The 24267-nt window shown below is 39.4% G+C and overlaps 1 protein-coding gene across 4 annotated transcripts in view; it reads right to left on the reverse strand.

The window, feature by feature from the left end:
• Positions 1-24267, reverse strand: part of Adgrb3 (adhesion G protein-coupled receptor B3) — a 729857-nt gene that overhangs the window by 410551 nt on the left and 295039 nt on the right. For all 4 annotated transcript variants that reach the window (XM_085679475.2, XM_085679474.2, XM_085679476.2 and 1 more), the window contains 4 exons: positions 22526-22690; positions 21919-22083; positions 3849-3950; positions 3382-3488 (listed from right to left, as the gene is read on the reverse strand). In XM_085679475.2, coding sequence (XP_085535601.1) covers positions 3382-3488; positions 3849-3950; positions 21919-22083; positions 22526-22690 — 539 coding nt within the window. The remainder of the gene's footprint in view (positions 1-3381; positions 3489-3848; positions 3951-21918; positions 22084-22525; positions 22691-24267) is intronic.

Consider the following 24267-nt stretch of genomic DNA (forward strand, 5'->3'; position numbering starts at 1 on the left):
CAACAGGAGGAATTCTTTAGAGAACTTGTTTTGTCTTCTATCTCCAGCGACCTTAGTAGACTCTGCATGATGCAGATGACTGTAGACAAGTGTCATTTAAAACACAGATCAAGCCAGAAGGTGGTGGCACGAGCCCTTAATACCAGCACTTGGGAGGTAGAGGCAGGCAGATCTCTGTGAGTTCAAGGCCAGCCTGGTCTACAAGAGCTAGGTCCAGGACAGGAACCAAAAGCTATGGAGAAACCCAGTCTTGAAAAAAAAAAAAGGATAAAACACAGATCGATCCATGATCTTATGTAACTGGAACAATTGGAACACATAAATGTGAAAGTCATGATACATAAGCAAGCATGATATGTGTACATATGCATCTTAAGTTTGTGTATATTTTAAAAAAAGATTTATTTATTATGTATGCAGTGTTCTGTCTACATGTATGCCTGCAGGCCAAAAGAGGGCACCAGATCTCATTACAGATGGTTGTGAGCCTCTATGTGGTTGCTGGGAATTGAACTCAGGACCTCTGGAAGAGAACTCAATGCTCTTAACCTCTGAGCCATCTCTCCAGACCCAAGTCTGTATATTTTCCTATGTGTAGATTGTATATTTATGCATTTATACCTATGTGTGTTCTCATATATATGTAGTTAGTCATAATTTATGGGTCAAATACTTGTGACATTTGTCTTCCCCCTCCTCTCACAGTTCCCTTCCTTATCTACTCATAGCTGCCATTTCTCTATGGTGCTGCTTGTTAGCAATGTATGAATTTTAAAAAAAAAATTTTGGAGAGGGGTGATTTTTAAACTCAGTTTGAGTTTTCTTTCAACAAAGATATTAATTCACGATATTTGTGTGACTTCATAATAAGTTGCAAATAGGAAATATAAAGTATTTCATCAATTCTCCCTTCCCACACACCTCAAAAGACTAAAAAGATGCTTCTTCTTCTAGTCAGTAAAAAAACAAGCTAAGACTCGAATGTGATCATACAACTATCTTGATGACGTGCTGCACACAACACTGTAGCCTAGATCAGATGATGTCTAGTCGATAGCTCAGTAGGTTATGTGGCTTTAATTAGAGAATATGGGCCTTGGAACAATAGTACCTGGGATGTAACTCTTGTTCTTTGCCTCACATAAGTCAATTGCATCTTGAAGATCTTCACTTCCCATATTAACTAAGAAGGGATTACCCACAGTTGATGTTCTCTTATCAGGGGCATATTCCCAACAATTGATATTAACTTTTTTTTAATGTGCAGTTCTTACAGAATTCACAATTTGAATTTTATTTCTTCTCTTTCATAGAGTGCATCTACACTCTATTATTACACAACCTATACTCAAGAACATAAACTCATTCTTTGTTTAACACAAAAGTTAAACACGGAGAGCAAAACTTTCTACGAAAAGGTGATAATTATTCTTAACTAACTTGCAAGGATTGGCTTATCATTTATTTAATCCCTGCAACTGTTCTATTCACTAAAACGATAGGAACTGTATAAATTGTATACAGATATACTTACGTTAAAGAAGAAAAGAAGTTGGTGATATAGTGCTTTGGCAAATATTTGCCGAAAATATATGAAGCCCTCAAAGCAATCCTCAATATTACCAAACAAAACAAAATAAAACCAAGATACACAAATGAAAATAAATAAAAAAATCCAATTCAAATAAAGTAGGCTATCTAACACTAGGGAAAAATCACATAAAATTATGTTATTAATGTTAGTATTCAGGCATTTGTACTGGCCTGATCTAGGAGTTTATGTCCTCAACTGTAGCCACAAAGAGCCCCTCCTGTGCATGTTCACTACATTCGACTTTAAAAGGGCCCTGTGTACCTCCCATAGTTCTCTTTCTCCCTTCTCCCTTTTCCCCTTCACTTTCCCTCAATAAAACACCCCTCCACCTGAGCTCTGTTACATGGTATCTATCTTGCTCACACTGCTTTTACTAAGTTACATCAGTTTATAGTTCTGAAATACAATTATCTGAATCAGTGATAGATCTTATTAGAATATAATAATTTTACAGATTATTCCTTATATTTCGTGTGAAAATCAAGGTATATATAATATCTTTCTATTATGTATAAATGCATACGTGTATATTTATATATACATGAACACAGTCTACATTTAAAAATTTCTACACTAAATGCTATCTAATACCTTTATATAACAAATCAGCAACAGAATTGACATTTATCTTGTTATGTCGAAAGTATAAAAAATTGTATTTTGCTAGTACATATTTATGTAACATATGAATGTATATTTATAATAAAATAAAGCCCCATATATCCAATAATTCATTTATGTATACATATAAACACACATTTGTATATACAATGAAAGAAATAAGACTATATGTGTTGAAATTATTATCAATTATATTACTGATAAGTACCAATTTGATATGTGACTGCATTTGGTTTTAGATTTTCTAAAATTAGTCTTTTGTTTTTCTGGTAATTGAATAAGTACTAATTCTACTTAGTTGGTGCAGTTATTACCTAAGCTATTATTTTCACACAAGCACGAAAATTTTCACTATGTGGTTTTTGATTGACAGCGAGAACATGAAAAGCAAACATAAGCCCAGGAGAGCATGGGGCCTCTTAACATCACTGTGTTGGGTTTCTGGTTTTTTCCTTTCTATTTTCCACAGTGTTCACCTAGCCTTTGTGTGGAGGACTTCATGTCTGCCAGGCAGAAATGACAGCAGCCTCTGAATAACGGCAATCCTCTGGCCATATTTCATAAGATTCTGGAAATACAGGAACGTGAATACTATCTTGAATATTACATTCTTGAATATTTCAATGGTATCTGGGGGGAGAGGGCCATTTTTGGAAAATTTTGCCATATAATCTTTTGTGATTAATTAAGTTTCTGTGGTGCAACAAACCATCATGTTCTTTATATTTTAAACTACATGAGAAATTTGATATCTAAGTAACACAGCCTTGTCATTCTCCAGTTACTGAAAAGTAAAAGACATTTAATTAACAGATGTACAGGTTGTGAAACAATAGTGCAGCATTTAATGAAGACTTGAATCAATCCTGATACACAGTTGAAATTTTACATGTGAAACAGAGAATGATTTTGCTCCGGTCTTTCTTCCCTCACACGAGGAATATTTTCACTTAAATTGCCAGGATCTATAAAAACCCAAGCTCAAGGAACAAAACAGTTTAGCTCAGAGTCACAGAAATCAGCTTACTATCACATCCCTTTTTCCTTGGGGCATTTCTTCAGAGATTTTTTACTGATTTGATTATACAACAGAAGGTTAAATTCTCACATTCTGATCATTAGGAAAAAATAAACAGAGCAAGTACTAAAGCTGGCTTTGCACCTACTGAATGCTGCAAGTGTCTGTACTCATTGGATATGCATCTTGCAAAGCTCGGCTGTTCCCAGAAGGCCACGCCATGAAGACTGAGTGAGCAGCGTCTGCTAGTGGTGCCTGCGTGTCACAAAGAACAGAGAGAAGCTTTATTGCAGGATACTGGAAGGCATAGCATTGGGAGGCAGACTACAAGCTGGGTTTATGCATTTTCTTTCTTGCTTTAGGAAACATGCACATGAAATTGTTTGGAATATTTTTGTAATTCGTGAGTCATAGTGAGGAGGAAACGCATCAGCAACATTTTTGAAATCTCTTCTTCGACTCCATTTACAAAGCATTTTCCTAAAAGCGTTCCATCAACTGCTTATTGGACAGACTTATTTATAGAGCAAGGACAGAGACACAACTTACTAAGCAAACAGCATGCAGTTCAGGGCTATAAACATTATTGGGGTTGGATGGGTCCTCTCACTGTACCTGTGGCATTCAGAGGACATTGATTGAATGCCAGGTCTCCTGCAGGAGTTCTTTTCCACACCATCGATATCAGATAATCCTCTGGGCATATTTCATAAGGTGCTGGAATTGAAGACATAGACTTATGAATGTCAGCTGAGTTTATGCTCTCAAATGTTGGTACAAAGCATTTGTCAAACTCATCTAAATGCAGAGTTCTTTCCTGTCCATAAATAATAGAACTTACTGACATGTTAGAGACGTGGTTATAAAGAAACCACCAGGTCTCATTTAACAGTCTCTAAACCCTCACGGGTTCTTTATACCTTCTTACGTACATGTTTTAATTGAAGAGTCAATGGGGTTTTCAAATAAATGGACACATTTAAGAATATCAGTGAAAAATCTTACAAACTTCATTGAACCTAAAGATGTTAATTTTTCAACACACCAGTTGTTTTGAAATTGTTAATGACACTGAGAAATATGCACACACGTATATAAGTCTAGCACGCGTGCGCACGCACACACACACACATACACATATATAAGTCTAGCAATACTAAGCAGCTGTTCTACCACTGAGCTATATCCACAGCCCAAGAAATATTTTATTTTTTCATTCAGGAATAGCCAAGGTAGTCATGGTTTATTTTATGAAAGCATATTAATTTGATCTTTATGCCCTACTGCTTTTTAAATCTCAATTTATTTACAGAGCAAAGAAACAGAAAAAGAACTAGGCAGTGGTGATGCACACCTTTAATCCGAGCACTTGGAAGGCAGGGGCAGGTGCATCTCTGTGAGTTCAAAGCCAACCTTGTCTACAGATCTAGTTCCAGGACAACTAGGGCTATTACTCAGAAAAACCCTGTCTCGAAAAACAAAAAAAACTACAAACAAAACAAAAGAGAAAGAGAAAAGAAAAAGAGACAGAAAAATAAAAATAATATATCCACAAATGAATTATTCTTTCAATTACTTCTTTTATTTTTTGAGGTTATAATATAGTTACATCTTTTCTTCTATCCCTTTTTTCCATCTAACCCTCCATCTCATATCTTTCCTTGTTGTTTTTTTTTTTAAATTTATGGTCTCTTTTTCCAGTAATTGTTGTTACATGCATCCAAAGTACAACCTTCTGTGTCTGTATTATGAATCATGAAATAGTGAGATTCACCAAACATTGTACTTTCTACTTCAGAATTCATGAACCTATTTTACATTTCTATATTTAGTTGATGAAAAATGTAGTTGCACACATTAGCTCTTTAAGCTGTGTTTTCCTCTCAAAGAGTGATGTCTCAGAACGGCATATGTCAGCACAGGTCACCTCTCTTCTATCTCCTTTACAGAGGAGGCACCAAAGCTACAAAGAAGAGGGTGCCCTGTGGCTCTAGGCATGGTGGAGGATTCAGTAAAGTTGAGATCCTAGAGTCCTAATGCATCCTCAGTTTCTTTGGCCTTTCCGAATACCTTCTTGGTTACTTAAATCATTCGTATTCTTCTGCCTCTGAGATAGTGTATATGCATTTTTCTAGAATCTTATTGAAACACACATGCTATTGTTTTCATTCTAGAAGGCCTTGGCATCGTGGAAAACTTGGTGGCTGATTTTTCTTTCATTAGCCTGTGCCTGGATGGCGTCTTCTCCATCTTACCAATGCTGTGTTACCAGGCTTATCTCAGTCTGAACTTCCTGAGCCTCTCCCACAGCTCTGGAGACTGGGATTTATTCCTTCTCCTGGGAATTACTTTCTCCAGGATCTTAGCTACTTTCTCTCTAGCATCCACCAATGACTCGTGGCGTTTTCCTGTATCCATCTTCTGAATTCTCTCTGCATGATCATCAATTTTATGTGCAAAGCTCTCTTTAGATAATTTCAAAATTAGTAACAAGTGTAGTCTTTTAGCAGTCATAAGCCTTATGTAGAATCTTATATAGAATCCCTGGATCCATTTTATTTCCCCAACTATGAATTAGAGTTGCACACTATTCCAATATACCACACGGGAAAATAAAGTTGAAGAGGCAAATAAACGTGTATTTTTCTGAATTCAAACATTCCATTTATTGTATGTTAACTCTAGATGAGAAAATAAATGTACATGGGGGTCACTAACTGGAAAAAGAGTCATCTAGCCAGGGTATCCTGACCTCACCCCATCAGGATTAAAACTATGTCTTTCTGACCCCTTAGAAACACCACCTGTTATACAAGGACATGTTGCACAGAGTCAGGGGTCTTTCCTGGGACTCAAAAATGGGTTTTATTCTTAAAAAAGGAGTGGTAATGGGGGGATACAAAGAATGAATGTGTATCATGCACACAAAGGAACACCCCCAAAATGTCAAACTTAGGTAAGGTGAAACAATCTTTCTGCATGTTTTATTCCTCACGGAGCTCAATTAACAGCTGGGATATCACTTTCAGCAGCAAAAACTGGTAAGTAGCCATAGCTCCTCACCTCCAGAAGCAAGCTGTGAGACTTTAATCGCTGCCTCATCTAGGCCCCCAACTCATGAAAATCACATGCATCTGTCTCCTGCTGCCTCTACAAGTTTCCCACCTGCTGGCCACAAAGACCCAAATTTTTGTCTTCTAAGAGGAGGTCACCCCACCAGGAAGGAAAAGTAGACCACTTTGAACTTGCAACGATCTGTGTGTCTCTGCTTTCCTAATGCTGTTAGTAAAGGCATGCACCACCACACCCAGTTCCAGCCCCTCCCGATCAAGGTGCTGAGTCTGTCTTTTACTTGCTTATCAAAAGTAAAACAAACAATAACAACAACAACAAAACCAATTTGCTGATTCTCAAGACTCACCTCCACGCTTGTCACTATTTATTTCTTCTCCCTGTACTAACGACATATCATACTTTTCCCCATAACTGAAAACATTAGGTTAACATCTGGACATCCTACCCCCACCATTAATCTTCCTCTCGACTTCGGCCATTTATCGAAGGACTTATTCTGTTGAGCTAGGAAACCAAGCTCATTGATTTGTGTCTAGCCTGTGCTAAAGAGAACTAATAGTGCAGAAGGAGAGCGGACGGCTTCATGGTTCTTTCAGTCTAGGGGAGAAAGCTGAGGACAAAATGAACTACAAATTTGGGAAAACATTTCATACAGTAAATAGAAAATCCCACTTTAATCTAAAATCTGAAGAATCTGAAAGGGTTTGGGGGCTTTCTGAAAGAAATGACATTTGATTGAAATGGTCACTGTGAGGTACATTAAGCACTCCAGGCATGCAAACACCATAAATGTCAGTGGGACAAACGCTGGGCAATGGTGGGAGAGGACAGGGCAACACTGTAGGTTATGGGGGTGCAAGTATTCAGGCAGAGGATGATAGGATTAAGTTTTCCACCTTAAGATGAATTTGCTTTCATGTAGACTAGATGGCAAAGACCTTCCGGGAAGCTAAAGCAATAGCGCTATGATGACTTTAGGAAACGATGGCTGGACTCCAGAGCGAAACAATTGGAGCCACAAAAGCAAACTCAGGAGGTAACTAAATGATTTGAGCAGCAAAGAGGACATCGGGTCAAGGAGGATTCCTGCTGTCTGGGCTGAGGAACTATGTCAGAGATGCCAACTCACTGCTTGAACCTCTCCTATGGCTCTGCAGGCTTGACAGGACAAAGGTAAGTGTGCTTACTATGATGAAAGGATGCCCAGGGCAACTTTAATCTATAATGGCTCTAATTTACTTTCCAGTGCATTAGCTTCAGGGAATTAATGTTCATACCCAAATATCCCCCACTCATCCTTCTCTATCCTCTATATATCTGACTTCAAATAATCTCTCTGGTAAATGTAAATCGCACTTTTCCTTTTGGATAGATGAACATAGGCAATTTGGAATCCAAGGTTAATCTAGGTAGCATATAAAAGGAGAAAAAAAGTAATACGGATCTCTTTTCTCTAGCTCAGGTTTCTTTCCTGAGCTTCGTTTGAATATACCACCTGAGCTGTGATAACAACTAGATGTGCTTGGGTATCTCAACGGCGACCTGTTGGCATCATCTGTCCGTCAGTACTCTCCCTCAGAGGACGGAGCTAGGGGTGTAGCACACTAGGCATCTTTATTAAAACCTGACTTTGCTATTCTCTTTCTGAAGCTTCCTTACCTCTTTCATCTACTGAACCGAGCTGCTCCACCTTCTCGGTATGCTTGGAAGCCCTCTGCCTCCTACAGCCACTTCTTAGGAGTCTTCCCTTCCACCTCCTTGGCATCATGAGGACTGCTCTGGGCCTCTTGGCTTTAGTCTAACTTTCCTTTAATCTCTTCTTAAAACTACAAACGTTGCACTTAAAATAAAACATATTTCCATTGTGCTTAAGTGTTCATTTCTCCACAAAGCCTCTCTCAGTGCCTCAGCCACTGGCTATATAAACTCAGCATCTCTCACAGTGGACTGAAAGCACTATGTTTTTAGTTATTAGCTTTCACTTTTCACATCACATGTCTCTTGTTTTCAGTGCTTTTCATTTCACATTTTCTTCAGCTGCACTGAGGACCTTGGAAATAAATTTCCTCAAATCTATTGCCATACTGTCTACTATTTTCTGATTTTCACTGTATATAAACCAATACCAGAAAAATTTTGTACAGTGAGAGACTTCGTGTCCTTGCAATGGTCTTAGAAAGCCTTTTTGTTAAGTAATATTGTGGGAAAGACACATACATCCCTTCCCTGCCCTTCCCTGCCGCATCCCCTGCTGTCCACTGTGGTCAGAATGTGTGTTCATTGCATGTATTAACCACTAGATGGCAGTGGTGGGCTAAGAGGGACAATTGTTTTACTTTTGGGTCTGTAACAAAAACTAATGTTCAAAATCAAGGTGGGTAGCCATAGCAACGATCAGCTGGGAAATAGGTGTCACTACTTAATACTTTTAAAAGACACACTGTTTAGATGAAAACAGAATAGCTCATTTTCAAGAGAATACAATATTTATTGTTTAAAGTGGGCTGTGATAAAATCCCTGCACCTAGGATTAACTTCAACGCTCTCCATTCTCTATTGACCTCCTGACTGTGGTCTTGTCCAGTACTCCAGTCAGGTTCTCACATCACGGTTTATTCAATGTTGCTCCTAGCTTAACTGTCCCTCCTCCTTGTCCTCGGATACCTGCAAGGGTCATATCACCACCATTTATCTATCCTAACTCAAATCTCACCCTCTGAATGACTCCTTCAAATACCTGTCCCTACCTCTGCTTTTCCATCTCCCAAAGCACTTTTCTATCATCCTGGTATACTAATTTTTTTCTAACTCATTCATTTGTCTGTTCTGGCTAGATCTATTTTTCAATAGTGTGAGTTTCTAGGATTACAGATATTGATGGTGACTTATTAAAATATAGATGATGTTTTCTGTGTATGTGTGTATGTGCATTTGTGCATGCATGCATGTGTGTATTTAGTGTGGAATATGATATGACCATATTCATTCCACTTAGGAGCAGAAAGAGAGGCTAGCAACTCTATTATATTTAATTGTAGTCTAAAGGTTTCCAGGGTGCCAGGTATTGACTTAGGGTCTACAGTTGACTAAGAGCCTGTGGACTCCTGGCTAGGACATCCTACTGTGAGTTGCACATATTCTAAATAGGATAAAGATGGTCACTTGCATACTATTTCTTGGTGAATCCACAATACTCAATTACTGACTTGCCTAGCAATAACCTATACCCCGAAAAAGCGAACAAGTAAAAAAATAATAGCAGTTTTTAAGCCAAGGGAGGTCAACAGGATTTCTGTTCTGTTTTGTTTTGATTTAACATCCCAGCCAGTCTCTCCTCTCTTCTCTCCTCCCACTCCATCCTTCCGCCACCCCTCCAACCCCCCTCAACCCATCTCTTCTCCTTATTTGTTCAGAAAGGGGCAGGCCTCAGCAAAGCATGGCACATCAAGCTGCCATACACCTCCCCCTGCATTCAGGCTGGGCAAGGCAATCAGCATGAGGAGTTATTGCCCAAGAACCAGTCAAACACCTGGGACAGCCCCTGCTCCCACTGATGTTCTGCTGTGCTGCACTGTGAATTGTTGAAGTCTTGGATCATTTGTATTTACTGAGACAGATACTCAGTCCACCATTGATTAAAATGTAAGAGGGCAGAGTCCAGCATTTCCAGTTTTATTAATAACATCAAAACTAATTTCTCATCAAAGATGTCTTGGTATTCTTTGATGATTATATTTTAATCCATTAAGAAATATATCTATCTGTGCTCACACCAAAATCAAAAGAGCCATAGAGACTGTTAATATCAAATCATTTTCCCACCTTAGTGGTACTTCTGGAATTCTTTCATTCAGCAAACAAACCACTTACTGGAAGACTCAGGAAGAGGATATGACAGCATTCTAGTGTCCTATCTATAGTCCGGATAAAATATCTTGACAGAAAGTAGCTTAAGGAAGGAAAGGATTTATGTGGTTTATGCTTCCATCACTGAGAGAAGTCAGAGTAGGGACTCAAGCTAGAATTCCAAGACATAAATCATGGAGCAACGCTGCTAGATGTCCGACGCACATGCTCAGCAAATGTATAGATAGCTTTCTTACAGAGCCCAAGACCATCTCTGCAGCAGTGGTGCGGTCCACAGAGGGCTGCTTTGTCTTATTTCAATTTACAATCAGAAAAGTCCCCTGCAGTCGCGCCCACAAGCCAATCTGATCTGAGTAATCCCTCGCTTGGGATTCCCTCCTCTGGGGACTCTTGACTGTGTCAAGTTCAGAGTTAAAGCTAACGAGGGCACCCAAAGGTAGTGTCTAAGTAGACAGAGTCAACAGTTAGGTATGAGTAGAGGTCACTGAATGCAGGAGGAGGACACATCGAGGATGAGGTCATCATGGAACAGTGATTCATATACCTGTCTTGATGGATTTATTTTAAACACGGGGAATTTATTATATTTTAAGTGTTATACTTGAAGTTTGGAGAACAGAGTGAAGGAAATTACTCCAAGATGCCTGGGGTGATCTCCATCATGTAACTGAAGTCGACAACAAGAATCACAGCAGGTGGTAATAGGAAGTGGATCGGTTCCAAATCTACTTAGGAAGGAGGCTGCTCAGTCCCGTGGCTGAATGGACGGAAAAGTCAAGGATGCTTCCGCAATAAAAAATGAAGACAGATTTCAAAGAGAACTGTCCACGGTGCTACATCCTGAGCTCCAGTATGTGACAGAAAATGCCCTGGGGAGGAGAGGATGACAGCAATTTGTACTTGAGATACCTGAGCGTGTGCAAGTGTTATCCAAAAGGAGCTGCAACAGAAAGAGGCAATTACACAAAACCATAGGCAAACAGAGTGCAGGATTATAGAGCCCAGTTTCACAGGGCACATCTACAATACAACTCCCAAATCTAAGCCCCCACCTCAGGGAACATTGCATAAGAGGGGAAGAAAGATTATAAGAGCCAGAGGAATGATAAGAGGAATGATAATTACTATCTCAAATAGTAATTTAAAATTTTAGTTGGTGTCTGGAAACCACACCCATGCCTGGGAGGAAATGCTGAATTGATGGTTCGTAGTTCTGTTTTTTGTTGTTGTTTTGTTTTGTTTTCTGTTGTTTTTGCTTGATTGTTTATTTTTTCTTTCTGTTGCATGCTACCTCTCTTCATCTTGTAAATTAGAAACTACTAGAGTGGCCTACGTATAAAAATAAAAGTTTTTTTTCCCCAGCAATATCTTGTACTTGAAGCGATCTTGTACTTTAATGTCTCAACACACTGCAATACCAACTGCACATCAGCTGCCAGATCCACTGCTTGGTACCCTTATTGCCAAGATAAAAATTCATTTGCAAGACACAACTGTCCAAGTCTGTAGTTACCACACTCCCTTGAAACAAGATAGCAATTACCTAGTGATTTGCTGTTAATCTGTCTATTCAAACTGATTTACCTTCTCTTAAAAATAGCAGAAATTATACAAGGCTTAAATAAATTTGATGTGGAAAATTAGTTTTCCCCTCATAGTCTAGAATTTCAGCATTAAAGGGATATTGATTCTAAACTACAGAGCTGGCATGCAGAAAAAAAGAAGAAAATCACACAAACCAGACATGACCTCCACGTTTCCAACTTTTCTTGCTGGGGAACTATGAATCATTGTTATTCTGTGAATTCCTTGTGCCGAAGAAGAAGGAGGTGAGAAAAGGCCAGTCTCTGAGCTCACAGGGCTTCTAGCTTGGATTGCACACAAGGAGCTTACTCCCCTGTACGACTCATTCTTCTGCTCAGGTTGGAAGGAAAGGAGTTTATCAAGTTCCCTGTGGTATTTTGTTTGTTCATTTAAAATAGGGTCAGAGTATGTAGCCCAGTTGAGCTTGGAACTTCCAGTCCTTGAACTTGGAACGTCCAGTCTGTCTGTCTTCACCTCTGAGATGGTGCAGTTATAGGCACACCCCGCCAGCCCAGTTGTCATTACTGCATTCTTTAGAAGATTCTATTTATTTGTCTTCAATATATGTCAGTATCTCCATGAATGACTCTTCTAAGTAAATTATGTACTTAAATTCATCCAATCTCTTGCTAATTTTTAAGAGAACTTCATTTTAAACAAAAAAATAAAAGTAAAAAAAAATACTTAGCCTGAAGCTGTCCAGGGAAGAGCTAGTGACCTATGGTCAGTTAAGGAGCTAGGCCATGATTCGGGGTATTAACTTTGTCTCCAAAAATTTTATTGTTCTGGTAATGAATTATGTTTTATCTTTAAAAAAATTACTTTTGAGTCTTGAAGTAAAGAAAACCTCAGCCCTTCATTTGCTTGCAGTTATAGATTGCCTTTGGACTCTGTACAGTATTGTCCTAGTGCAGGATAGTGTCTGAACAGTATTTTATTACATGTTGCAAAGCAAATTGTGTATTTCAGTCTACTAGATAAATGGTCTTTAGTTTTAATTCCTTAGAAAATTTAATTAGAGAGAAAACTGTAATGCTCATGCATGGCTCTCAGCTACTCTGTAAGTTCTAAGAGAGCACACACACATGATTTTCTGTAAGGAGCCACCTGAAGAAATCGCCATTATAAGATGGCACAGGTGGTCCTGCAGCTTGGAGGTAAACAAATCCTTTGATGTTGCCAGGTGGGGCTGAGCACCCTTTGCTTAACCTTGCCCCTGGCCAAACTCGAGGCCCTGGGCACCAGCGGAATGGTATTAACCAATCAGGACAGTATCCGAGCCTCTCCACCCTAGAAAAGCAGCTGCCGCTTGGGCTTCTCTCTCTGGCTTTCTGCTCTTTCTCTCTCACCTTTTCCCTCTCGCCTTCCCCTGCTCCTTCTCTCTCTCGTCCCTCTTTCGTCCCCCATCCCCCCTCCAACCAAGTGGCTCCAATAAAGTTGTGATTTGGGAAGGATTCTCGATTTTGCGGTCGTCCCTGCTTGCTGGTCAAGAGGTGCGTCCCACAACTTTCCAAGAATTTGGGATTTGTTTGTCATGTTCTATGATTGTATGTTGCCAAATGTACATGAAGAAATATAATGCTTGGTCTCGCAGTGGAGTAAGTGGACAAGACTCCTTGAGATTTAGATCATTGGCCGCACTTCCTTCGTGAGAGGCACACTCAGTTCTTTCAGAACATTATTTGCATTCACTGAATTAATGCCAGCCTGATAGGTTACTACTGTGAGTTGCCTTGAGATTCTCTAGCCAGAAAGAACAAGTGGGCTTAAAATTTGGGAAAACTGAATAGCTTAGTGTAGAAATGTATGTATTCTACCTAATATCTATCGCTTATCTATTTATAAAAGAAGATAGATTATTCTACACACTATAACTGAAAAGTAAAATTACAAATTTTGTTTTAAAGCTAGCGGTGCATTGAATTAGTCTTAAAGATATCAACAAAATTCAGATAGACTTAAAAATTATAAAGTAGATATTAATATCATGGTTTATAATACCATCACCTAGTTTATTTAGATGAAACGTAAAAATGTAACCATTACTTTCATTATGGAATTAAGGGTATAAAATATATATCTAGTGATCTATTATGCTCAGCAAGGCTCAACACAGTGTATGAGATGTCCAGATGAAAAGACACCGTACACATGAAATGTGTTAGAATTGAAGCTAATATAATCAATTAAATGGATTATTAATAAGATATAAGAATGGGAGCATGGGCTAACTTTATAGGGATTCAATGAAAACGATACATTCATAAGATGGTGGAAAGGAGAAGACACACCAATGAACTTACTCCCAAGAGGCTTCCATAGCAATGTTCAGAGTAAAGGGGGCAAAGATACTAAGGGGGTCCAGATGGATAGTAATAAAAACTATAGTGAAGAAAGAACATGTACCATTGCCTCCAGAAAACAGTCTGTACAAGTGTCATTTTATTATACACACACACACACACACACAGAGTACATATTACAGTTGAGTAGAGAGAAGGGATGTAACAAATCTATTGGTGCTAGCATTGGGATATAGAATATCAGAACTCTAAGGGTATGTACTAAATTTGGCAAGTAATGAGAACCTATGCAAGGTTTTTAAACCAAGTGAGTCATATGATAAGGCCATAAATAGGCCACACTAATGAGACAAACCTGTTCAGAAAAGATGATATCATATGATTGATAGAGCAACAGAATTCATCAACTGCTATTAATCATCATATTTAGTTATAATGTTTTATCACATTGAAGCAATTTCCGTACCACGTTGTTGGTTCCATTTTAGGTGTGAAGATACCAAAAAAAAAAAAAATCCAGTCTTTCCTGGTCTCCATATGCCTCACTTTATTTTTATATTCCTCTACTACAAACAGATGTTGGCAATGGGAGTGCACAGGGCCACCTCGGAAAGAAATAAACGACTGAGAATCTGTCGCTAGGAAAATGACTGCTCAGACCAATAATCGCCTCAAATGACACAAAGGAGTTGCTTGCCAGATAGAAAATCTCTCCTGGGATAGATCCTGGTAGGTGACTGCAGGCAAAGCACGCTGGGAATCTGTGAGAGACAGGAGACAAACGGCAGACCTGCAGGTGTGTCCCGAAAGCTTTGCTATTGGTGAGGAGGAGGAAACGGCAAGGAGAAGAATGGGCACTGAGGCTGTGGGCACTCACGTCAGGCTACACAGGAAGTCAATAAACAAAAGAAATATCAAACATACTATGAGAGGTTGGTGCTTTGGTGAGCATGGAAACGAAAGAGCGGCATGCATTAATTAAAACTTTTAAGTGTCCTTTGATGCTCTGCTTGAAGATAATTGTTAGCCATGTCCTAAAATTTACTTCTTTTACTATGCTAATATTTAAGATGGAAAGAAGTAAAAAAAAAAGTCGTAATACGTGTTTCTTTACTTTTCTTCTCAATTTAAGGTTGTTGCCAAATATTTCTAAATCAAACAAGGTGGCTAATTAACGATTAGACCAAATTGATTTTTAAGTTTCTACCCTGGAATAACCTCTGAGAGTTTCCCCAAAGTCATCTCTGATGAGCAATCTGAGAAGATGAATTTTTATACTGGCTATCTCCATAGCAACAGGTTCGAGCAAAGGACTGGCAGTGCTACCTAATTTAAACCCCGCATCCTTTGGCCCTCTGGGTTTCTTCCTTTATTCTGTCCATACTATTCAGTCAATTTCCCCCCCAGAACTATAGAGTAGATTATGTAAAAACAATCAAACACTTGTGCTTTGGGGAGGGCTCAACAATATTTTGGTTATTTATTAAGCAATAAAATTTCTTTCATCCAAAGGCTATCTTCAACCCCTAATTTTCAGTTCTGCTCTTTAAACTATACCTGAAGTGCTTGACAAGAAGAAACACAAGTCAATACCTAGTGCCATCTACTGTCAGCACTAAACTCAGTATCTGATTTTGGGTGAATAACTATGTAAACGCTCAGGTGTGAGAATATTTGTTGTTATTTACGATAGCCAAATGCATTCAGTTAAAACAATTGCTTTCACCTTATGAGGAGCTCACCAGATCACAGCATAGTTGATGATAAGAGATAAAGCTAACCTGTAATTGCAGTCCAGGGGCTCTGTGATGCCCTCGAAGCAGCTTAAAGTAAAAGGGCACAATTCATGGCAGCCTGTAAATGGTTCTAGGAGTTTTCTCTTTGGATAAGGAAATGAACACTTTGAACTGACATATTTGGGTTTATGAAAATGATGACAGCTAGCCTCCCCATGGCGGGGCACATACCATTAATAACAGCATGACTTGCTAAGTTTCCTACACTTGTCTCTACAAAATATCTACGCATATAGCTTTAACGGATATGATTATCAATGTATCAGTCTATTTACTGGCCCCTGAGGAGAAAAGAAGTAAGACAGCTGAACAGGGCACCTCCCCCAGTGTCACACCATGAACTGAAATTCTGCACATGCATATTGTAGCTTCTCACTCTGGATGACAAGAAACATGGAGGATATGCTACAACCCAGGAAGAGACACATAAGGAATGTTCTTGCTTACTGCTGTTATAATAAAGACACTGTGGATAAAAGCTACATGCAGGAAAAGGGTTTACTTGATTAACACTTCCCAGTAATAATCCCTCGTGAAGGGAACTTAAGGGCAGTGACCCAGCAAGCTTCAATCAGCATGGAAGACAAATCAATTATTTTCCCAAGAAGAAAACTTTAAACTTTATTTGTGGATCAAGAATAGTCCTTTCTGGAAGTGATAGATTCCACGTTAGCGATTAGTGACTCCAGAACAATGGACATTAGTAAGATGGTCCGCATGCAGCCAAAAACTTAAGTCTACCCAGTCCATCAGTAATATGTGATTTCGGAAGAGTGACCAAGAAAAATTGGGGGAAATAAAGATGCGAATGAATGTTTCCTGTTGCAATAGAAAGCAAAGCCAGTGAAGTTATTACCATCTCACCATTTACCCCTCAGAGCCTGAGGATGCACGAAGAGACTGAGATAAATGAAATCATTATTTGGTGAGCTTGACCAATTTAAAAATGGGGACACTTAATTATCTCCCCTGGAGTGATTCTATTTCCCAACCAGTAGTAGTACTCTTAAGTTTTGGTCTCTATGGTTCTTTCTTAGGAAAACAATGAAACATCTTACTGGGGCGGGTGGGGAGGGGGTAGGTGGTCAATGATGCAGTTTTAACATTGTCCTACTCTATTTACCCATAAAGAAAAACCCTAATCTTGATGGGCATTTCTTATATGCCTTATAGATAATATAGTAGCATTTGATTAAATCTAGATGATTAGTTTCCATTAGTTATCTAGACAAAGATGTGCATGTATTATATTTCTCTTTTTTGACAACAGAGGGTTTCTGGGTGAGGTTAATTAATCTGCTTTTGAATTCAAACAAAATTCAAAGTGAAACATTAACATAAATACTTGTTCTTCCCAGAACTGCCCCCCTCCCCTGAAAAAAGATCAGGAATGAAAATATTAAAAATAATACTGGGAAAAATACTGTTTGAAAAGAAATACTTGTTGAAGCTTTGCAACTGACAAACAGAAAAATGTCTTACTAAATGTTAAGGTGATATGAACACTTTCCCAATATGTTTTGTCAATGGGTAGATATGAAATAATATCTTGGCTGGGATTATGACCACTATTCACAAAAGAAATAATAGTGAGCGTGATGAGGAAATCAGGGTTAGTGTGATTCTAAGACATAGAATTCAGTGCATAAGTCAGTTCTATTGTGTAAAATTGTAAAATAAATCCTCACAAATACCACTGTTTGATAAAATGACTGCATATGAGGTGTTAGTGGATAGATAGAGCAAAGTTTCTAAATTAATAGTTGGGTATATGCTTTAATGTACAATGCAAATTGTACATTATAAATTAAATTGTACATTAAATTATAGCAAAAAAAGATACAGCAACGTTGTAAATGAGAATATTTTTGTCACTGTAAAAGCACTAATCTTAAAAATCATTTAGCTGACTCGAGAAGTAGGTTTCACTAGGGAGCTATAGATCTGTAAGTACATTGCCAGTGGTTTCCAATCACCTTACTGAAGAGAGAGAAGTGAAATGCTAAGACCAAAACATACGCCATCATATAAAATTGCCTTTAGTCATATGAAGTAATCTACTGACCTGTCTTAAATCATGAAACCTAGTAAACGTAACAAGTAAAATATGCAACCTTTCTCCAAACCGATCTGTAAAATGTTTTTCAAACAGCAGGTGGCAATCTCTGTAAATCTGATTGCAGCTGCTCTGTCTTACCTATGCAGATGAAATGCAGTTGCGGACAGTTAACCTGCTTCATGTGCTAAAACTGGTTTAGGGACCTTCAAGTATTAAGAGCGCCTTGCTTCATCATGCTCTACTGTTCTAATGAAATTTCTCCTCTGGCAAAACAAATGTTTCTGTCTAAAGCCTGTTAATTCTCATGCGGTGCAGGGATTTCATTGTTAATCTGCCTAGGCATCCTTCACAGCAGAGTTCTGTATGCTATTTGTCGCTTATCGTTCTGACTTCACAAGGCCTGAAGAATTAGCAAAATTAATTTGAGATCTCAGGCCAAAAGAAAACCTGCTGACAGATTGCAAAATGGGAAACTCAGTTTCTGGGCCCGAGAGTTGGATCTCTGGGTGAAAGGTGCTTGCTGTCTTGCCTGATGACCTCCCAGGATCCAGAAGCAGGAGGAGTGAACTGATTCCCCCAGATTGTCCCCTGACCTGTACATGTGCCTCCGCACTCCTCCGATAATGTAAGTGTCATAATAAGAAAAAAGACTCTAGTTTATGAGTTGATGAATAATATTGAACAGAGAACATTCTTTTTGCATTTTAATTATAGAGAAACACGATGTCTGATTATTGGGTCACTCTTAGAACGCTTGTATTTTTAAACTGAGGTGGTCAGTTTATGTGAGCAGAATAAGAAGAACAGGAAACTTTTACGTCGCTGTTTGTCTCGTTGCTGTAACACACTGCCCAGGCAAAGGTACCTTAAGGAACAGAGGATTCTCAGCTTCGTACAGTCCACCATAGAGGGGAAGGGGTGGCAGCAGCACTCAGAAGCAGCTGTCACATTACATCCACAATCAAGAAGCACGCAGGGACTGGCGACTGTGCTCAGCGTCCTCTCCTCTTTTTATTGGAGCAGGCAGACAGAGTGCATCTTCGTAACCCAAATGATCGACTCGAGAGAATTTCTCACAGACATGACCAGAGATTTGTCTCTGAGGTGATTCTGGCTGATGCTAAGTTGACAGATACAAGTCACCACAAAGCTACCCTTCATCAAACACACCACTTTCTATACATACCCTCAGTCCCTGTCACCATAGGCTACTGACCATCTCATAATACAGAATACACTCAGCGCAACTTCAAAGGCCTCAGAGTTTTAAAGAGTCCTAATACTGTTCAAAATGACCAAGTCCAGCCATCATTGGAGACCCGAGGCAACACATAATTGTGAACTCCTGTAAAATACGGAAGTACATACTTTTAAAGCAAACTGACACAGAGAAGTAGCCATATTACAAACTGGAGAGTGGTGGGATAATAAGGACTGGTCAGGCACACCAAGTGTGTGTGGAAACACACAAGTGCAGACAATAAATCCTGCAACTCCGCATCTGCTACCTGGGGCTTCAGATGGAATCTTGGGAGCTTAAGTAGCCCAGTCCTTCCAGCTCTGCCGCCTGTAGGGTTCCTAGTCCCTCTCCTTGAATGTCCCTGCTTGGCTGGTATCCCACGGTTCAGTCATTTCTGACCACCAGAGGGCTCCACTAAAACATAAACTTTACCTTCAGGGCTTCCTGACGTGGCCTCTCAGGACCACTTTGCAAGTAATCAGATTGACACACTGCCTGGGTTCACCAGCTCTCCGGATTCACGGTGCAAGCCCCTGTGACTGCTCCGGTCTTGCATCTTTCACATTTCCTCAATCAGTTCAAAGTGATACTCCCAAGTTTGTGTTGCCAGCTCAGGCCAGAGAGCGAGTCCTTTGGAATATACATCAACTTTTGTGAGCTGACTCCAAAGAAAACTTCCCAATTCAGCTGCTCGCGAAAAGCAGGCATCCTTGCAGTAACATTTCAGCTTAGGTTCTCCCATTCAAATGAAACTGTGTTTTCCCCTGGAAGGAGCCTTTGGTGGGTAAGCTCTTGCACTCAGGACACCTATGCTACCCCAGCACAGACAGGTCACTCTCCAATGGCATTAATCTCTTCATCGGTGACAGAATCTTTTGTTGTTGCCTACCTTGTCCTTACCAGAAGTTTAAAACTTGTCCATACACATTTCATCATCAAAGTGCATGACTCTGGCTCTATCACCTTGCTCAGTTGAATTTTCATCATCGTCATTATTATTATTGTTTGTGTATGTCTGTGTATGCTTCTGTGTGGCTATGTGTGTGTGTATGCGTACATGTGCCTGTGTGCATCCGTGTGTGCGTATGAGTTTCTATGATATGTATATGTAAGTGCATTAATATGCATGCTATGTTGTGAGAAGCCGGTGCTCTCCTTCCCCAGGGGGTCTTATGCATAGAATTCAAGGATAGAAAACACTTTTACCCACGGGTCCTCTCCTTTACTTCTGGCTTTCACCCTGTAGGCTTGAATGGGAGCAGTAAGCAGGAGCACCAGCCCAGCCTGAAAGCTATTCTGTCTGAAGTTCCCTCCAACAAACACTTTGTCTAATACATTGCACTTCATTCAGGTGCTCAGAGAACGGATAAAATACAGCCAGATCACTGACCCTATAGCCATACAGAATACTATCCAATTTGATGGTGCCCATGTTCACCTCTGTAGCCTATGGGCCAGGCTTCTACTGTGTGCATTTCTCCCCTTCTACTTTATACATTCTCTCCGGAAAGACTCAGGCTAGGTTTACACTTCTGCGGGTTCTTCTAGGTGACAGTTCAAAACTACCCTTCATTTCTCCCACTAACCAGTTCCAAACCCTACGAATGACAAGGTTGGTTTTATCACAGTGATTCTGCTTCTTTATTCCAAACTTCTGCATAGCTAATAATCATGTCTCTGGAGCAGCATGCTCTGAAGAAGAAGGAGCTTATTTTGGAGCACAGTATGGCTACAGTTTGAGGCAGCTGATCCCACATGGACACGACCACAGTCCTGAAGCCGAGGGAGATGAACTGGGCCTGGCTTTGTTTTCCCATTTTATTCAGTCCAGCAGTCAGGGTGGGTCATCCCACCTCAGTTAGCCTAATTTAGATGACTTCTCACAGACATGCCCAGCCCAGAGATTTGTCTCCAATGTGATTCTACATCCCTTCAAATGCCAATCATCCCAAACCAATACACCCATGGGATAAACACAACAGACATTCACATTCTCTGAGTTCATTTCGCTGTACAATTATAAGATCAACTTATCACTGTCTTGTATATTTGACCAATGGTATCATCCTAAAACCACGATTTTGACATATCTATGTCTCAGTGTGTCACAATTCTTTTAAGGAAAGAATCTAGTTTTCTAAAAGAGACTTTGCAGGAAATGAATAAAGTCTGGACAGTGTCTGACCTGTGTTATTGTTTGCGCTTACATGCAAACCACTTTCATTAGCCATTACATTTTATATTTTATCCATAGTTATATTTTTTATGATTGGACAAGAATGGGTAAATACAGATTTCTAAGGTCATCAAGGAGACATTAATCAGTCATAAAAATGAAAGTATATGAATTTCAACAATAGCTTTTCATTACATTCATTTAATACTTAAGAAAAGTAATAAGATTTAAGAATATTTTGTATTCTCAATAAGCAAATTTCACTAAATAGCAGAAAAATATTGTAATGATATAAATCATACTCAAACCAATTATTCTTCTTCGTGGTTATTTTTTGACTATCATTGTATTTCAATGTCACTTTACAATAAATAAATTAAAACTAATAGGATTATTCTAACATATAAAGATAAGTTGTCATATAGTACTTTTAAAACAAGTGTATTGCCAGGTATTAGTATCAGTCTTTAGATCAAAGAAGTGCCATTCCTAACTGCGTGCACACACTCACACACACACACACAGACACACACAAACACACACACACACACACACACACACACACACACACTAGGTCCTTCTTACCTGGGCACCGCTGCTCGCTGCACCGTCTCACTTCCTCCCCTGTTCCTTCACACTGCTGTCCTGTTAAAGCTGCACCCTGACACGTCCTCATTCTCCTCTCCCAGCCTCCATCACAGGACTTGGAACATCCACTCCAGTGACCCCACTGATTCCACTGACCATTGGCTGAAAGAAATGGGTCTCGCTTAACAGCAGTCGCGGCAGGCGCTGGTTTAGTAAATGTGATAATCTGGGGGTGTTAAGAGTCTTTCCATTTTTATTCATCTACTGTCAAGAATAAGCTTTGTCCAAATAGTGGACTTACTGGTCAAACACTGTGCACTTTGTGGTGTGAAGAATTACGTAAGTGTGCCTGACACTTCAGATGCACACGGAACCTACTTTTAGAACTCGAAGCCTAGTGCTAAACTTTATTAACTCTGCTATTATTCGATTTACGAATCTTCAAATTTTTCTGACTTTATGATTGCAATATACAGTAGAATAAATGAATATAATGATTTTGTACATATGAATATATAATTAGCTTTCATTTTATGACTGCTGGCATGGTGCTTTGAGGTTTTATGACTTGGAGGTATCATTTGCACAAAGCAATTGGCCTTACCTGTACATTCGGGGTTGTAGCACTCTCTGCTTTCTGCCCACGGTCCTCTGCACTCAGAGCCTCCGTGAGCAGCCGCCGTGCATTGCCGGCTCCTCTGCTGGGTTCCATTGGAACATGTCACGGAACAGTGGCTCCATGAACTCCATTCCTGCCACTGTCCGTCAACTACGAAAGCAGAAAGAGAGACAGCGTAAAATGCTCCAGTGGGGAAAGCTATGCAGGGAGCTCAAGGCAACACTAACCTGAAAGATGAATCAATCACAACCAAGGCTTCTGAATGTTTATAAGTAGGAACACGCTGCGTGAGATCCTATCACTACTACCCAAGACATTATTAACCTCCTTTTTGTCATGAGACTCCTTAAGACATTATTACCCCCTTTTTTGTCATGAGACTTCTCAAGACATTATTACCCCCTTTTTTGTTTCTACTTCATTTTATACATTTTCATTATGATGGTTAATTGCTGTTATCAACGTAATGTGATTTTGAATCGTCGTGGTAACAAATATATGAACATGACTCAACATGAACAGGGATTGCCTAGATTTGGTTAAGTTGAGAAGACCTACACTTTATGTGATTAGCACCAAGCTATTGTCAGGGATTCTGGACTGATTAAAAAGGAGAAGGAGAGCTGAGCAGTGTGTTCACTGTTATGTTTCCTGACTGGATACAATGAGATGAAGCAACTCCTGTTCTGGTCACCACCCCTTCCCTGGCCTGATGTTTGTACCCTTTGAGAATGTAAACCTTACTCTCCTTATTTTGATTTTATCAGGTATGTGTCATAGCAAGAAGACTGGAAGCTAGCATCTTCATTTCTATGACATTTATTCATTGAAAATTTAAAACCTTGCGATAGATTTCAGAATATAGGTGCAGGATAATGTAACTGAGGGGATAAACTGGCCAATATGTCACACGCCTCGTATTTTGGAAAAGCAGCTCCTAAAACTAAACAATGAATGACAAGCAAAATTAATAAAAAGTTTGCGGTGTGTTGCACAGGATAATTTCCGAAGACTGTGAGATATAGGTCCTGGGGTACTGGTACACTTTCCTTGGCAAATTGATGTTCCAAATAGTCAGTGAGGATAACGAGAAAATGAATAGGACAAGTATTGTCCGCAAAAGGACGTGCAAAATTCCTTAACAGATAAAGGTGGGTATTTTCTAGAACAAGACACAAGGTACAGTGAAGGAAATCCAGAGATTTAAGTGGAGAGAGGCAGAAGAAGTTGGTCAAAGGAAGCAGTCAAGTTTTGCAGCTGGATTGTGAGAGACCAGAGATGTAGATTCGTTCCACCTTGACTAAAGGTCAGACAGTTCAAGCTTATTCTTGCTGCTTCAAGGTGATTGACAAGAGGTTTTTACTTTGGGTGTGGCTACTTGATGCTTTGGGTATTTGAAAAGATGATCACAAAGTTGGTTCCCTGAATTTTGGTAAAAAGGCCTTTTGTCTTCCCTCTCCTCTTTGGATTGTGGTATATAAATCTTATGAAAAATTAACGTGAGAAGGTTCAGTATTCACTGAATTGCCGTCCTGACTCTTCTCTGTGTGTCTTTTTTCTTTTGTATCTTTGTTTTTTTTCCTAACATTTCTAATCCACACACCCCTACTCTGGGGCATATGAACCCATCAAGGCTGGACCCTGATACTGGGTTAAGATTTGGGCCACTGTTCTCAGGTAACTAAGAAAGCTTTAAAGTGTTTAAATGGAGAAGATGCCGGTCAGAG

Source organism: Myodes glareolus, chromosome 18 (genome assembly GCF_982192425.1).
Source record: "Myodes glareolus chromosome 18, mMyoGla1.1, whole genome shotgun sequence".
NCBI classification, from domain to species: domain Eukaryota; kingdom Metazoa; phylum Chordata; class Mammalia; order Rodentia; family Cricetidae; genus Myodes; species Myodes glareolus.